We start from the raw sequence: 15,530 nt of genomic DNA on the forward strand, positions 1-15,530 counted from the left end.
TGGGGGACCCGGGGCTCGATCGGGCCTATCAGCACCCTCCCAGAAGGTGGGGGACCAGTTTCCTCCCCCAGACAACCACCCCAGCAGGAATGGGGCTCCCCAGAACTTCCCCCAGAAGAAATGGGGCACCCCCAGTAGGAACGGGGCTTCCCAGAAAACCCCCCCAGCAGGGATGGGGCTCCCCAGGACATCCCCAGCAGGAGTGGGGCTCCCCCAGTCAACCTCCCCAGCAGGAATGGGGCTCTCCAGGACATCCCCAGCAGGAATGGGGCTCCTCAGACAACCCCCCAGCAGGAGTGGGGTCCCCCAGACAACCCCTCAGTAGAAATGGGGCTCCCCCAGAGAACCCCCCCTAGCAGGAATGGGGCCTCTGCCAGCGAGCGAGCGAGCGCCGGGCACCCACTGCCAACGACAGAGAGAGAGAGAAAGAGAGAGAGAGAGAGAGGGTGGCGGGGACGACGGGCTTCCCCGGGAGGCGAGCCGCCGGTCAGTGGCCGCGGGGTCCGCGGGGCAGCGCGCGGATGGGCCGGGGCGGCGGGGGCGGCTGCGGCTGCTGCTGCTGCTGCGGCTGCTGCTGCTGCTCGACTCGGGCGGCGGCGACCACGGGGTCGGGGTCGGGCCCGGGCCGCGCGCGCGCGCCGCCCTGGCGCTTCTGCTTGCGCAGCAGGTAGCTGGAGTACTGCACCTCGGGCATGGCGAGCTTGAGGCAGGTGTCGGTGAGCGCGCCCGCGCCGCCGCGGGGCAGGTCGTAGCCCACGATGTCCACGCGGCGGCTGGGCTGCCAGGGCTGCAGCTGCTTGGTGCGGATCTGCGCGGCGGGCCGGAGCTGCGGCGGCTCCCCGAAGCAGCGGCGCAGCAGGCGCTCGCGGGCGGCGCGCAGCTCGCGGGCCTCGCGCTCCACGCAGGCCCGGCCGGCGCGGGCCACGCGGCGCCAGAAGGTGGCGTTGAAGTGGTCGTAGAGGCCGGCGTCCAGCGCGTTCCAGGCGCGCGCGGCGCGGCGCAGGCCGGCGGGGATGGCCGGCAGGCGCGAGGACGCGGCGCGCGCGTTGAGCTTGGCGTACAGCACGTCGTCCAGGTCCCAGGCCAGGAGGCGCCGCAGCAGCACCAGCGACTCGTCGAAGTACTCGGCGATCATGACGAGCGAGAAGGCCTCCTCCAGCCGGCCGATGAGGCGCGCCAGGTAGGCCGATCGCTCGCCGGGCCCCGCGCCGTCCGGGTCGGCGCCCAGGTCGAAGGCCAGCGTGTTGCGCGCGAACATGGCCAGCGGCTCGCCGGCGCGGTAGTAGGCCTCGGGCTCGCGCAGGAAGGCCTCGAGCGACGCGTTGGGCACGCGGCGGAAGGCCGGGCAGTACTGGTGGTAGTAGCTGAAGAGAGACTCGAACATCGCGGCCGGCTCGCGCAGGATGGTCACGTAGACGGTGCCCGGCGGCATGAGGCCGGCCAGCTCGGCGCGGTCGAAGCGCAGGTGGCTGGCCAGGACGTGCGGCGGCCGCGTGGCCGGGTGCACGAAGCGCGTCGAGAAGTTGCGCGGGTAGCAGAACTGGTGCTCGCAGCTCGGGTGCGGCAGCGCCACGGTCAGGTTGTGGCGCTCGGCGAAGCGGAACAGGATGTTCTGCACCGTCGTGCCCGCCGTCTTGTGCGTTTTCACGAAGGCCACCGTCAGGTGCTTGGGGCGCGCCGGCGAGGCCCGCGCGGGTGGGCAGCGCGGAGGGAAGAGTTTGGGGTACCTGCGGGGAAGGGAAGGTAGGTCGCGAGTCGCCCCCTGTTACCTGCCACCCACTGCAGGGTGGGGGACCCCCCTCCCTGGGGAGCTGCTGGATCCTGGGTTCCACCTCTGGGATGAAGCCCACCCCTGCCTACCCGGCCCCAGTCCAGCTTGGGGCACCTGCGGAAGAGGGAGCAGCCGGGCGGGGAAGGGAAGGGAAGGTGGGCTTGGTTACTACCATCCGCCCACTGCAGGATGGAGGGGAGGGTGCTTGAGCCTGGATTCCACCTCTAGGATGAAGCCCACCCCCTACCTGCCCAGCCCTGTTCCAGCTTGGGGTACCTGCAAGTGGGGAAGTGAGGTGACTTGAATCTACCCCATTACCCCCCACTGCAGGATGGAGAGAAAGGGAACCCCCCGTGGAGATGCTTGAGCCTGGATTCCATCTCTAGGATGAATGAAGCCCACCCCTGCCTACCCAGCTCCAGAAAGGAAGGTGTCCTGAGTCAACCCCCCTCCACCACAGGATGGACACGGCAAGATGGGGAGGAAGGGAACCCCCTACCTCCAGAGCTGCTGGATTCAGGGTTGCACCTCTAGGATGAAGCCCACCTCTACCTACCCAGCCCCAGTCCAGCTTGGGGTACCTGCTGAAGAGGGAGCAGCCGGGCGGGGAAGGAAAGGTGGGCTTAGTTACAAGAAGCCTCATCCCTCCATTCTTCCTAGGTAACTTGACCTTACCTGCAAGACCCCGTCCATTCCTGGGAGGGGTCTTGGAAAAGGTAGAAAAGGCCTTTGACCCAGAGGATTAGGGGTTTTGGTCTTTGGCCAGCATGGAGGTCAAAGGGAAGATGGCTGAAAGGAGTTAAGATGCAGGGCTAGCTAAGAATGACTGAATGCTTAAAAGGTTATGATATAGGCCACACATGTGGTGGATAGGGCATGAATAAAGCTGATGCTTCCTGATGCCTGTCTCTGGATGAGTCTGATTCCGCCGTTCACCTAAACCTGGGACCCTCCAGCTGAATGGGGATTGCTGGGATGACAGAGAAAAATCCCTCCATCCATCCACCTCCATCTAGCCCCATTGGTAATTATTTAACACTACAGGTTACTACCATCCACCCACTGCAGGATGGAGGGGAGGGTGCTTGAGCCTGGATTCCACCTCTAGGATGAAGCCCACCCCCTACCTGCCCAGCCCTGTTCCAACTTGGGGTACCTGCAAGTGGGGAAGTGAGGTGACTTGAATCTACCCCATTACCCCCCACTGCAGGATGGAGAGAAAGGGAACCCCCTGTGGAGATGCTTGAGCCTGGATTCCATCTCTAGGATGAATGAAGCCCACCCCTGCCTACCCAGCTCCAGTCTAGCTTGGGATACCTGTGAGGAGCCGGCGGGGAAAGGTAGGTGTCCTGAGTCAACCCCCCTCCACCACAGGATGGACACTGCAAGATGGGGAGGAAGGGAACCCCCTACCTCCAGAGCTGCTGGATTCAGGGTTGCACCTCTAGGATGAAGCCTCTACCTACCTAGCCCCAGTCCAGCTTGGGGTACCTGCAAGGGTCCAGTGGGGAAGTCAGGTAGCTTGAGTCTACCCCATTACCTCCTGCTGCAGGATGGAGAGAAGGGGAACCCCCCCCTGCGGAGCTGCTGGATTCTGGGTTCCACCTCTAGGATGAAGCCCCATCCTCACCCAGCCCCAGTCCAGTTTGGAGTATCTGCAGGGAGCTGGCGGGGAAGGAAGGTGGCTTGAATCGCCGCCCCTCCCCTCCACCACAGGATGGGAATGAGGGAGATCTCGGTTCTACCTATAGAATGAAACCCCTCTCCATCCCAGTTCAGCCATTCCTGCTGGCCTGGGTTTACCCAGACCTGCTGTGAAGGTTCCCTGGACTGTCCCCCATTACCTCCCCACTGCAGGATGAAAATGAGGGGGCCCCACTGGCTTCTACCTCTAGGTGGCAGCCCAACTGGAACAACTTGGAGTACCTATGAGGATCCAGCAGGGAAGGAAAGTGGCTTGAGTCTCCCCTCACAGAATGGGGATGAGGGGGAGCCCCTGCGGAGCTGCTTGATCCTGAGTTCCACCTCTAGGATGAAGCTCCACCGCATCCCAATCCATCGATCTTTGTTGGCCCGGGTTTAGGCCTGCTGTGAAGGTCCCTTGGGGATGAATGGAACTCTGGTGGCTCAGGGACAGAAGAGGGCAGAGAAGTGGGATGTGACTTCTGATATTAAGCCTGGTGGCTTTCCCTTTAGGGTGTGTGACAGCTCGCTAGGGAGGCGTCAGGGGGCAGCAGCCAGAAATGAGTCCTGGGCAGCCACGTGTGGAGTGTAGTGTTTGTACCAGCAAGCCCTCACATGACAGTCTCTCGGTGGTTACTAGGTTGATTCAACCCCAGGAGCGAGATGTCCCCCATTAAGCCACACCTAGATGGGTTCCTGCCCCTGAAGAAGTGAAGCCATTCCTTTGATGGATTCAGCTAAGAAGTTGTAGGGGCCGGGAAGGTGGCGCTAGAGGTAAGGTGTCTGCCTTGCAAGCGCTAGCGTAGGACGGACCGTGGTTCGATCCCTGGCGTCCCATATGGTCCCCCCCAAGCCAGGGGCAATTTCTGAGCGCATAGCCAGGAGTAACCCCTGAGCGTTAAACGGGTGTGGCCCAAAAACCAAAAAAAAAAAAAAAGAAGTTGTGGGTTACACAGCCAAATTACCCTCGGTTACACAGAAATGAACAACTTAGTCAAAGAAGGGGTCTCTTGGAGAAATGATCCTTGAGAGATACGGAAGCTGAGCACTGAAGGATAAAAATCATTTACTCGGGGCCGGAGAGAGAGCTTGGAGGTAAGGCGTTTGCCTTTCATGCAGAAGGTCATTGGTTCGAATCCCGGCGTCCCATATGGTCCCCCATGCCTGCCAGGAGCAATTTCTGAGCATGGAGCCAGGAATAACCCCTGAGCACCGCCGGGTGTGACCCAAAAACCACACACACAAAAAAATCATTTACTCAAGCTTCAGATCAACTCTCAAATTCTGCCCTGCCCATTTTCTCATTTTCTTTTTGTTTTGTTTTGTTTTGTTTTGTTTTGTTTTGGGGTCACACCCAGCAGTGCTCAGGAGTTACTCCTGGCTCTACGCTCAGAAATCGCTCCTGCCAGGCTCAGGGGACCATATGGGATGCTGGGATTCGAACCACCGTCCGTCTGCATGCAAGGCAAATGCCCTACCTTCATGCTATCTCTCCAGCCCCCGTCTTCTCATTTTCACCCTCCACTGTGCCTCTCTTTATAGATGACTTGTGGGCTTCTACACAACATTCCACTGCTGTTGTAGGATTTTGTTTAGGCCTCTGTGGCCTAAGATTCGAGCATTTGTTTTTTGGATCATACTCAGAAGCTCTCAGGGTTTACTCCTGGCTCTTTGCTCAGAAATCACTCCCAGCAAGCTTGGGGGACCATATAGGATGCTGGGGATTGAATCTGAGTCGGCCACATGCAAGGCAAATGCTCTACCTGATGTGCTATGACTCCAGCCCCATGGCATCTATCTCTTTAAAAGTATCTAGTGTGGGGCCCGGAGAGATAGCACAGCGCGTTTGCCTTGCAAGCAGCCGATCCAGGACCAAAGGTGGTCGGTTCGAATCCTGGTGTCCCATATGGTCCCCCGTGCCTGCCAGGAGCTATTTCTGAGCAGACAGCCAGGAGTTAATCCCTGAGCACTGCCGGGTGTGACCCAAAAACCAAAAAAAAAAAAAAAAGTATCTAGTGTGTCCCAGACACTGTTCTTAGCTCAAGAAATATTGTAGAAAGATCAGAATTATAGTACAGTGGGTAATGCATTTGGGATTCCATGCAACTGACCTGGGTTTGATCCCAGTGAGTGATGCCTGAGCTCAGAGCCAGGAGCAACCCTGAACACCGCTGTGTGTGGCCTCCAAACAAAAAGGAATATGGTAGGGATTAGAGAGATTAGATTAGAGAGAGTTAAGGTGTTTGTCTTACAGATGGTTACTTCTTTAGAGCCCTGATCTCACATATGGAGCTCTGAGCACTGCCAAGCTCCTGAAAGCACAAAAAACACAAGAAATACGATAGTGTGCTCCTCACACTAATAATGATAGCTTATACCAGGACTGGATCTATAGCACAGCAGATAGGACACTTGCCTTGTACGCAGCCAACCTGGATTTGATCCCCAGCGCCCTGAGCCCTCCAGGAATAAATCCTAAATACTGCTGGGTATTAACCCTGCTCACCTCAAAAAAAAAAAAAAAAAAAAAAAAGTATCATAAAGACCAAAACAGCAAGTGCTGGCAGGGGTGTGGAGGAAAAGGGAGCCTTTATTCACTGTTGGGAATATAAACTGATTTAGCTTCTATGGAAACAATATGGAGGTTTCTCGAAGAATTAAAAATAGGTCAACCATATGCTCCATCAATCCTGCTCCTACTTATCTATCCAAAGAACATGAAGGGGCTGGAGTGACAGATAGCACAGCGGGGAGGGGGGGCATCTGCCTTGTACGTGTGTACGTGGCTGACCTGTGTTCCTTGGCATCCTATTTGGTCTCCTTCAAACCTGCCAGGAGTAACCCCTGAGCAATGCCGGGTGTGGCCCCAAAACAAAACAAAACCCACAAAGGACTGGAGTGCATACTTAGCAGGCTGGAACATCACATTCGAACCCAGTTAGCACATGGTCCCCCTGAGCATTGCTGGGATGACCACCAATTGGCTATGACTCAAAAAATAAAGTCAAAAAAGTCTACATTAGGGGCCGGAGAGATAGCATGAGGTAAGGTGTTTGCCTTGGACGTAGGACGGTGGTTTGAATCCCGGCATCCCATATGGTCTCCCGAGTCTGCCAGGAGCAGTTTCTGAGCATAGAGCCAGGAGTAACCCCTGAGTGATGCCGGGTGTGACCCCTTCAAAAAAAAAAAAGTCTACATTAATACCAGCTTGAAAGATATATGTAGGGCCAGAGAACTAGTCCAGGAATTAAAATATTTGCCTTGAATCCTGCCAACCTGGGTTCAAATTTCCAGCACAGAATTCATTCCCTGAGCACCACCAGGGATCACTCACTCCTGAGTACAGAGCCAGGATTAGCCCCAGGATGTGGCCCATCTATTCTTCAAATATATAAATATATAAATATGTATATATATATACATACATATATATATATATGAGTAGTATTGGAGAGAGAGCTCCATAGATTGAATGTTTGCTTTGCGCAAACATTCAGAATGTTTGAACTGAGGTCTCAGTTCAATTCCTGGCACATCATGGTCTCCTGAGCAGCACTGGGAGTGAATCCAGACTACCACCAGGAACAAAGCAACAACAAAAGACTCATTAATGAAAAGATATTTGCACATCTTTGACCATGGGAGCATTATTTCCAGGAAGCCAGGGGCTGGGGAAAGTCCCCAAGGATAGATGGTGGATAAAAAAAGACGTGGCAGGGGCCGGAGAGATAGCATGGAGGTAGGGCATTTGCTTTGCATGCAGAAGGATGGTGGTTCGATTTCCGGCATGCCATATGGTCCCCCGAGCCTGCCAGGAGCGATTTCTGAGCGTAGAGCTAGTGAAATCCCTGAGCGCTGCCGGGTATGACTCCCCCAAAATGATGTGGCATATATAGAAAACGGGGTATTACTCATCTGTATGAGTAAATATAATAATATAATATAAAGTTTTATTTTTGCCTACAGCATGGATGGAGATGAAGGGGATCTTGTTAAGTTAAAACGAGACAAACAGGTGCCTGCCTTGCCTGCGCTAGCCTTGGACGGACCGCGGTTCGATCCCCCGGTGTCCCATATGGTCCCCCAAGCCAGGAGTAACCCCTGAGCGTTACCGGGTGTGGCCCCCCCCAAAAAAAAAGAGACAAACACTGAATTATCTTACTCTTTTGTGTGTGTGTGTGTGTGTAGTATAAATTGTTACACTCTGGTGAGCCAATGTTACCTGAATAAAACAGTTTAAAAGAAACTCACCAAGAGATGGTTGATCTAGCCTCCATGAAGCTGTCTCAGTGCCTCTCCCTGTAATGAGGGTGTTTGGGATTATGGGGTCTTTGTAAGGTCCCCCAGTTTCCACCTGAAGCATCATCTTGTGACGTCAGTTCTAAGGCTTTGGACACGCCACTGAGCTTTCCTACCAGCTCAGGATTCTGTCTATACAGATGTCCCAAATCATCTGACGGCACCATAAGGAGGGCCGGGCCCATTCACCACATTCTGTGGGCAGCCGATAAAGGAAATAAGGGTGTTGAGGCCCTGAGCAGTGCAAGGATCTGTTGGAATCACAGACAGGATCAGGGTTTGGTTTAATCACAAGGTGACAAGTTGAGTCACACACCATCATCCCTATTTTATTTTTTGGGGGGAGGGAGCACCTCTCATCAATTCTTGGCCAACCAGATAGGTGGTTCAGTGCAGGGGCCTGAGGGTGGCGGTGCTGCTCTGGCCCAGTGGTTTGAGGGATTGCCTGGGTCAATTGCTTGGCAGCCTCCAGAGATGTACCTGGTGATGCTTGGAGGACCAAGTGGAACTGGGGATCAATCTAGAGTGGGTGGATGTCAGGCTATGTTTGTTCCCCATGGTTCCCATTTTATAGATGAAGAAATGGGCTCAGACAAATGGTAGGAAGTGCCTGGTCTGACAAAAGTAATGAGGCAATTCTTTTGGGAGAACCAGGGCTAGTTTAGGAACCCCTCTGACTTTGGGCCTTTCCACGAAGACCAGTCCCTGTGGAGGGAGATCTGAGCATCTGAAGAGAGTATCCGGAGAGCACTGGCGAGAAGAAACAAAGGTGCGCAGAAGGGAGACTGGAAGACCGGTCTGAATGGGAAGGGGCGCGCCTCGCCCCCTGGCCGCCAACCCACCAACTTACCAGCTGAGTTGCGCCCCCTGGTGGATGAGGAGGCTAATGGAGCTGCACCCTAACACCAACAGTAGGATTTTCCAGCGGCTCATGGTCTTAGCGGCCTGCTGCAGGCGCTTGAGGATGGGTCGCATCTTGGGGTGCCCACTCCTGGTTCAGCCAGGGCCTCGCTATCCAGGACTGCCTTCGCCAGCGCTCATGGGGGCTCCTGCGGCTCTGGTAACAGGGCCAGTGTTCCTGAGAGGCCTGGCAGGAGAAGGAGGCAAACAGGTTTGCAGTAGGCAGAGATGGGCTCTGGGCCCTCACAGAGCCGCTGCAAAGGCGAGCTCTGGACCAAGGGTGAGAGGGAGGCCGGAGAAGATCAGGTTCCTCCCTCACGTCACCACAGCCCTATCTCCACGCAGCTCCTGATAACTGGGTCTTGGGTGGAATTACAGGCTCTGAGCCACTCCCTCCCTGGAGCCCTGGCTCAGCCACTCTGCCTGCCCCTCATGCGCCTTTGTCTTGTGGCCGAATGTCCACGGCTCCCCAGTGGTCTTGCCTTGGCACATTAGTGTCCATGAGGGTCCCCTCCTCAGGAGCCCTTCCTTCCTGATGGCGGCAGTCAGGGCTTCGTCTGCACTGAGCCAGTCCTCAAGTCCTCAAAGCTCTGCCAGGACAGGAGCCATGGTGCAGGCTGACTGGCTGCTCCCTCTGAGGCCTCACATGGGCACGACTCCCAAAACAGACAAGGAAGTGGAGCAGCTGACCCACTCGATGCCACTAGTGTGGTGGCCACAGTGGGGGTGGGGGGCAGTCAGACCTGCTTCTTCCACTCCCCAAATCCATGTCCTTAGGTATGCTCTGGGCTGCCTCCCCAGAACTGCCTTCTGGGTTCTGCCTGCCTCTCTGCACTGAGAGCTCAGGGGGTCAGGGAATTTGAGGGCCCAAGACCAGTATTCTTTGGTAGAAAGAAAGGGAAGACTGGGCTGGAGGGATAGCACATCGGGGTGGTGGTGGTGGGGAGACATCTTGCACATGGCCAGCCCAGGTTCAATCCCCGGCATTACATATGGTCCCCAGAGCACTTCCAGGAAAGATCTCTGAGCACAGTCAGGAATAATTCCTGAGCATCCTCATTTTGGCCTCCCCCCTCCCAAAAAAAGAAAAGAAAGCAAAAGGAAAGACTTCAAATTCTGGAACTCTCTAGATTCTGTCCCCAGACACCTGAAGCCCCACTGTCCCATCAGTGTGGTGGCAGCCTAGGAGTCCTGGGCATGAGGGAAACTCCCCTCAGGCAGGAGTGCTGGTGCCCTTGGTAGTGTCAGCACCAGGGTAGTGGGAAGTCAGCTTGGGAAGAAGCATGTCCCAATGGGGTGGCCTTTTGTGCAGCTCTGGCCTCCATACACCCCCTCCAGGAGGGAGGGAGCACAGAGCCTGTGGCCTGTGTATCTGTGGGACTGGGCCACTCAGAGTCCCAGGGGGGATGAGAGTAGGTGGCACCAAACCATCATCTCCCTAGGGATCTAGGCTTGGTGCCCACCCCTTAATCCTAATCCTGATTTTCATTTAAACCTGTTTGGGTGGGGAAAAGGCCCGGCCATGTCTCCCCCCTTCTTCCTGAGCCCCCTCTGAGCCTGCCTGCAGACAGACTTAATCTGCCTGGAGCCAATGTTTGAGACAGGTTCACCACAAAGTTGACCAAGGGCACCATGGTATGAGCCCACAGTGATCCCGGAAGGTGGCTTCCATCCAGCGTCTCCTCAGGCTGGCCATTTGCATCCTGCTCCTCATCCCTGAGTTTTGGGGGGCCTGCAAGAAGTTTCTCAAGGGGGTGAAGTTGAGGTGCCTATTCTTGTCTCTGTTCCACCTGCCGAAAATGCAGTTCAGCAGGCAAGTAGGTCATGCTTGGAGGGAGAGAGTGCAGAGCAGCCCCTGGGAGCAATTTCCACCCAGGTCCAGAGACTGTTCCAGGGAGGCTGAATCTCCTGAGGGCAGGGAAGATGTCCAGCAGCCTTCAGTGGTCACCAGCCCTCATTTATCAAGCTCTAGGGACTTTCTCACAAAGGTTGATTTACAACCTACGGCACCGACCATGGGCTCGGAGATAGCCCTGGGAGTCTGGGGGTGGCGTGTTCCTCAGACCCACTCAGAGCCTTCCTCACGGGGCTGTCCTGTGGCTACTCTGAGTCCCTGGGGAGCCCCTCCTGACCGACCCTTCTCTATCCCTGACCTCTGCACCCCAGGAGGAAGACTCTACATTCTGGCTTCCACATTGGAGAGAAGGAACAGCGGGAGGTGGGGCAGGCCCGAAGTCTGGTGAGGCATGACTGCCATGGGAGAGTGTGGCCACTCTGGGAGAAAGGGCAGCCCGTCCCCCCACACCCTGCAGGAGCCATCCCCCAGGCATTAATCAATTAATGCAAGGCTGCCTCGTGCTGAGCACTGTACCGGCAACCCGCACGCTTGGCCAGCCATTGCTCACACCCCTGCTACATGGGCTGTAACTGGGGGACTGCAAGTGTACAGGGACAGGCCTCCCTGCCAGAGGGGGGGGGGGAATCTGACTCCTGCTCTTCCTTCTTCCAGGGTTCTGGAGCCTGGAGGTGGGGGGGGCAGTCAAGCCAGGGGTGCAGCTTCCTCAGAACATCGGTGCTAATTTTAGTCCGGACAATCTACCTCGTAGGGCTGCTGTAAATTGCTTTCCTCTCCCCTGGGAAGCTCAGCGGATCTGGCACAGCTGGCCAGAGCTGGATGCCCCCCCCCCCCATGCCTCCCCATGCTCTCCAACCGCTCTCCTCTTCAATTCCAAGGATATTGAGTATGCATTTGGACCCCAGGAGTGTTTCTGCCCCCCCAGCTTGACTATATAGCCTGCCTGGGGCCCCCTTCTTTGAGAAGGACAGGAGCGGAAGGAGGGAGGCTGTGTGTAGGACGCCCCACCCCCGAAATCCAGGAGCCCAGGGCCAGGCTGCAGACTAGTAGCCCTGAAGATCAAGTCTCTGTCTAGCCCCCTCTTTTCTTCCTTCCCCCCAGCCCCCTCTCCCTGCCTGCCACCCGCGTCACGCCGGCCGCCTCCTCCTTCTCCTCCTCCTCCTTCTCCTCCTTCTTTTCTCTGTCCCCCCAGCCCCTCAATTCCACCCCAGCCTCCCCGGGAGCCGGTTTTGGGGATCTGGCCACCCTAAGGGGGGACGGCCAGGTAGATAGATCCCGTAGGTTTCTGCCGGCCACTGGCGCTTCGCGGGGTCCCCCCAAGCCCACCTCCCACTCGGAGGGCGCGAGCACCCCCGCATTCGACCCCAGGCCGGCCTCTGCGGTACTCACGCCGCCGTGCTCCGCTCGCTGCACCGCCCCGTTCTCTCTCCCAAGCCGAGCGCGCCCGGCCCGGATCAGGTGGCGGCGCCCGCTCGGCTCCCCCGAGCTCGGCTGTGCCCGCCGCCTGCCCCCCAGCGCACTGAGCCCGGAGGCGGGGCGGAGGCCGGGGCTGCGCTCGGGGGAGGAGCGCCGAGGGGGCCGGGCACGGAGGGGGGCGCGGGGCGCAATCTGGTCCCCGGTGCCTAGGGCAAGAACTGGCCAAGGATGCTCGATCGCCTTGCCGGCGATCCCCGGCGCCTCCGCTCCCGGGCTGGGGGGGCTGGAGGGACCCGAGTCCATTTGCAAGCGCCCACACACGCCCCCCTGCCCTTGGCACAAGCTGCACCAGGGTGGCACGGAGGGGCTCTGCGCCTGGTGCCACCGGCGCCTTTTTCCCGCTTCTTTCCTTCCAACCCAGCGTTGCCCCCCGCGAGGCTCAGCCCAGCCACATGGTCCTCCACCGGGACCTGCATGTCACACTCACTTCTAGCCGAAGCTTTGTCCTGGGGCTCACTTAGGGGACCCCCGCCCCCCAGTTCCACCCCGGACTCTGTTCTTCAGTGCGGGCTGGAGGCTTTCCAGCTCTGTTCCCGGGCGAAGGCTGCGAGGGTTTGAGTGTGATGGGGGTGGTCCTGGATTTTCTTGCAGCTCTCCAAGCCCTTAGGCCCTACCGGCCTGGAGCTGGGCAGCGGCGCCTCCTCCCACGCGCGCGTGCCGAGACGCGCGCAAACACCCCGGGTCAAAGTGGTCTGGGACTGACCTAGCAGGGAAGGAATCCGAGAACAGGCCTCGAAGCAGCCGCCCCCGAGCTCGCCCATTTCTGCTGCTAATTCCCATCAGCAAGCGGCTACTTGCTTACCTAAGACCTCTTGTCTTTATTCTGAGCGGGGCGGATGGGAATTTGGGTGCACAAGCTTCCTTTAGGTGCTCGTGAGTTGTTCTCTGCTCTTTGCTCAGGTGCATCCCCTGGCGGTACTGGGGAGCAGTTGTGTGGTGCCTCGGATCACACCTTGCCACAAACAAGCAAGACGCATGGTTTGCTGCTGCGTGCCATCCCTCTGGACTGTCTCTCCAGCCTAGAGGTCCCCAACAGATGAGTGTTCTTTAACGTGGTGTCAGTATTCATCCTCCACCCTTTGCCGCTTGTTTGATTTTCCTTGGAGGGGGTGCACACCCGGCGGTGCTCAGGGGTTCCTCCTGGCTCTTGCTCAGAAATAGCTCCTGGAAGGCTCAGGGGACCCTATGGGATGGTGGGAATCCAACCTGGGCCCGACCTGGGTCAGCCGCGTGCAAGGCAAATGCCCTACCACTGTACTATGGCTCCAGTCTTGTTTTGTTTTCATTTTCTTTTTTTCTCTTTTTTGGCTTTTGGGTGACACCCGGTGACGCTCAGGGGTTACTCCTAGCTATGCACTCAGAAATCGCTCCTAGCTTGGGGGACCATATGGGACACATGGGGATTGAACTGGTCCATCGTAGGCTAGCGTGGGCAAGGCAGACGCCTTACCGCTTGTACCACCGCTCCGGCCCCTTGTTTTGTCACTAGGCGTGCTCAAATTTAACTCTTGGCTCTGTGCTCAGGGATCCCTCCTGGTGGGGCTTGGCGGACCATTTGTATACCAGACATCAAACCTGGGTTGACTGCGTGCTAGTCAAGCACTCTACCCAATGTATTATCTCGTTAGCCTATGATTTTTTTTGAGGGGGCACACACCTGACTGTGCTCAGGGTTTACTCCTGACTCTGTGGGGTGACCCCTGATTGCTGAATGTCTATTTGCTTATTTTGCTGGTTTCTGGTCTTTATTTCCCTGACTCGCTCTTGATTCTTTCTTGTAGTGAAGTCATGAGCTTGGTCTAAGAGGGGGGCTTTAGCCACGACCTTTTCCTACAATGCCAGATGCAGAAAGATCCAATGTAGTCCAGGTTTTCCCAGCTCTCTGCTTTCCCTAGCTTCTTGGCTGCTAAGTCAAGGATCAAAGTTGTACTCACAGCTTGGTCCGTGGACAGATCAGCTTCTTTCGGTTTGGTTCCTTGCTTAGTCCCTCTGTACATTGAAGGAAAGAGGACCCTGCCGGTCTGGGGTCCACCTCTGTTAGCGTTAGATTTCACTTGGTTCTTTCTGGCCCTGACTACCTCAGCCCCTATGAACTCTTCATTTATTCGTGAAGGCCTTCAGTCTCCAAGACCTGCCAGCGCCTCTGATTACAGGGATCAGAAAGAAACTTCCTTTGGGTTTAGGATGGTTCCACATGAGTGGGCAGCCCCGGTGGAGGAAATCATGCCCTTCCTGGCTCTTCTCTTTGCTCTGGTGTCAGTTTCTTCTCTGGGTGTAGCAGGAGATTGGGAATTTGTAGAGGGGGTGTGGTAGTGGCAAAACTGGGGAAAGAAGGGCTGGAGTGGTAAGGCGTTTGCCTTGCAAGTGGCCAGCAAAGGATGGACCCTGGTTTGAATCCTGGCATCCCATTTGGTTCCCCGAGCCTGTCAGGAGCGATTTCTGAACACAGAGCCAAGAGTAATCCCTGAGCGCTGCTGGGTGTGACCCAAAAACCAAAAACCAACCAAACAAACAAACAAAAACAACTGGGGAAAAGATCAAGATTTGGCAGGAGTGGGGCCGGAGAGATAGCATGGAGGTAAGGCATTTGCCTTTCATGCAGGTCATCGGTTCGAATTCCGGCGTCCCATATGGTCCCCTGTGCCTGCCAGGAGCGATTTCTGAGCATGGAGCCAGGAGTCACCCCTGAGCACTGCCGGGTGAGACCCAAAAACCAAAAAAAAAAAAAAAAAAAAAGAATCTTATAAAAAAAAATATTCGGCAGGAGTGGGGACTAGCAAGAGAATCTAGTAGCTATGACTATGTGGCTTGCACATAGTCAACTGGTTTGATCCCTTGCACCCCATGTGGTCCTCTGAGCCCTACCAGTAGTGATCCTTGAATGTAGAACCAGGAATAACTCCTGAGCATTACCGGCACTCTAAAAAAAAAAAAAAAAAAGACTAGCAAGAGCTAGAGAGGGTAAAAGTGGTCTGGGACTGACCGAGTGGGGGAAGAAATCTGAGAACACGCCTCATAACAGCCACCCCCAAGCTTGCCAACTGCAGCTGGTTATTTCCAACTGGTTGTTTCAAGTGACTACTTGCTTACCTAAGACCTGGGGCAAGGTCAGGGGACCGGCTCAGTCCAGTCCCTCTCTTTCTTCTCTAAGTCTTTCCCTTGCTCCTTATTAGTCTGTTGGGGGCAGTCAGTAAACAGAAGTCTGTTATTGAAAAGCTGAGGGGTATTGGAATGTGAGGACATGAGACTTCTGCTTAGTTTTCTGTTACCGCACCTACACTGGACTGACTGTGGGCATCAGACACAGGGCAGAGCTAAAGAGGGAGATGGGCCTCAGTGCCAGGGGTAGAGGTGGGAGGGTGAAAGAACTGCAGGGCCAGAAGATGGACAGTTGGGTGGGCAAAGGGAAACTGCCAGTGCCTCTAGAACCCAGGTTTCCTGTGGAAAAGGCAGAGGCACGGCAGGGTTTACCCTGGCTTGCTTTTTTAAGATTAAAATAAAGGACACGGGGCATGAATATAGCACAGCCGGTAGGGCATTTGCCTT

At 56.3% G+C, this 15,530-nt stretch overlaps 1 protein-coding gene across 1 annotated transcript; it reads right to left on the reverse strand.

The window, feature by feature from the left end:
• Positions 1–353: 353 nt before the first annotated feature.
• GAL3ST3 (galactose-3-O-sulfotransferase 3) lies at positions 354–12,564 on the reverse strand. The gene is made up of 4 exons (XM_049780169.1): positions 12,412–12,564; positions 8,604–8,840; positions 599–1,727; positions 354–544 (listed from the first exon to the last, which is right to left on the reverse strand). The coding sequence occupies exons 2-4, from the start codon at positions 8,726–8,728 to the stop codon at positions 488–490; spliced, it is 1,311 nt and encodes a 436-aa protein (XP_049636126.1). The 5' UTR covers positions 8,729–8,840; positions 12,412–12,564; the 3' UTR covers positions 354–487.
• Positions 12,565–15,530: the final 2,966 nt, after the last annotated feature.

The sequence above is a fragment of the Suncus etruscus genome, chromosome 9, assembly GCF_024139225.1.
Source record: "Suncus etruscus isolate mSunEtr1 chromosome 9, mSunEtr1.pri.cur, whole genome shotgun sequence".
Classification (NCBI taxonomy): Eukaryota; Metazoa; Chordata; class Mammalia; order Eulipotyphla; family Soricidae; genus Suncus; species Suncus etruscus.

Bases quoted from the DNA above. Each gene is read 5' to 3' on its own strand.
- GAL3ST3 (XM_049780169.1), bottom strand. From the start codon at position 8,728: ATGCGACCCATCCTCAAGCGCCTGCAGCAGGCCGCTAAGACCATGAGC. The intron at 1,728-8,603 runs GTAAGTTGGTGG...CCTTCCCCGCAG, and splicing joins CAGGGGGCGCAACTCAGCTG to GTACCCCAAACTCTTCCCTC. The intron at 545-598 runs GCCGCCGCCCGA...CAGCAGCCGCAG, and splicing joins CCGACCCCGACCCCGTGGTC to CCGCCCCCGCCGCCCCGGCC.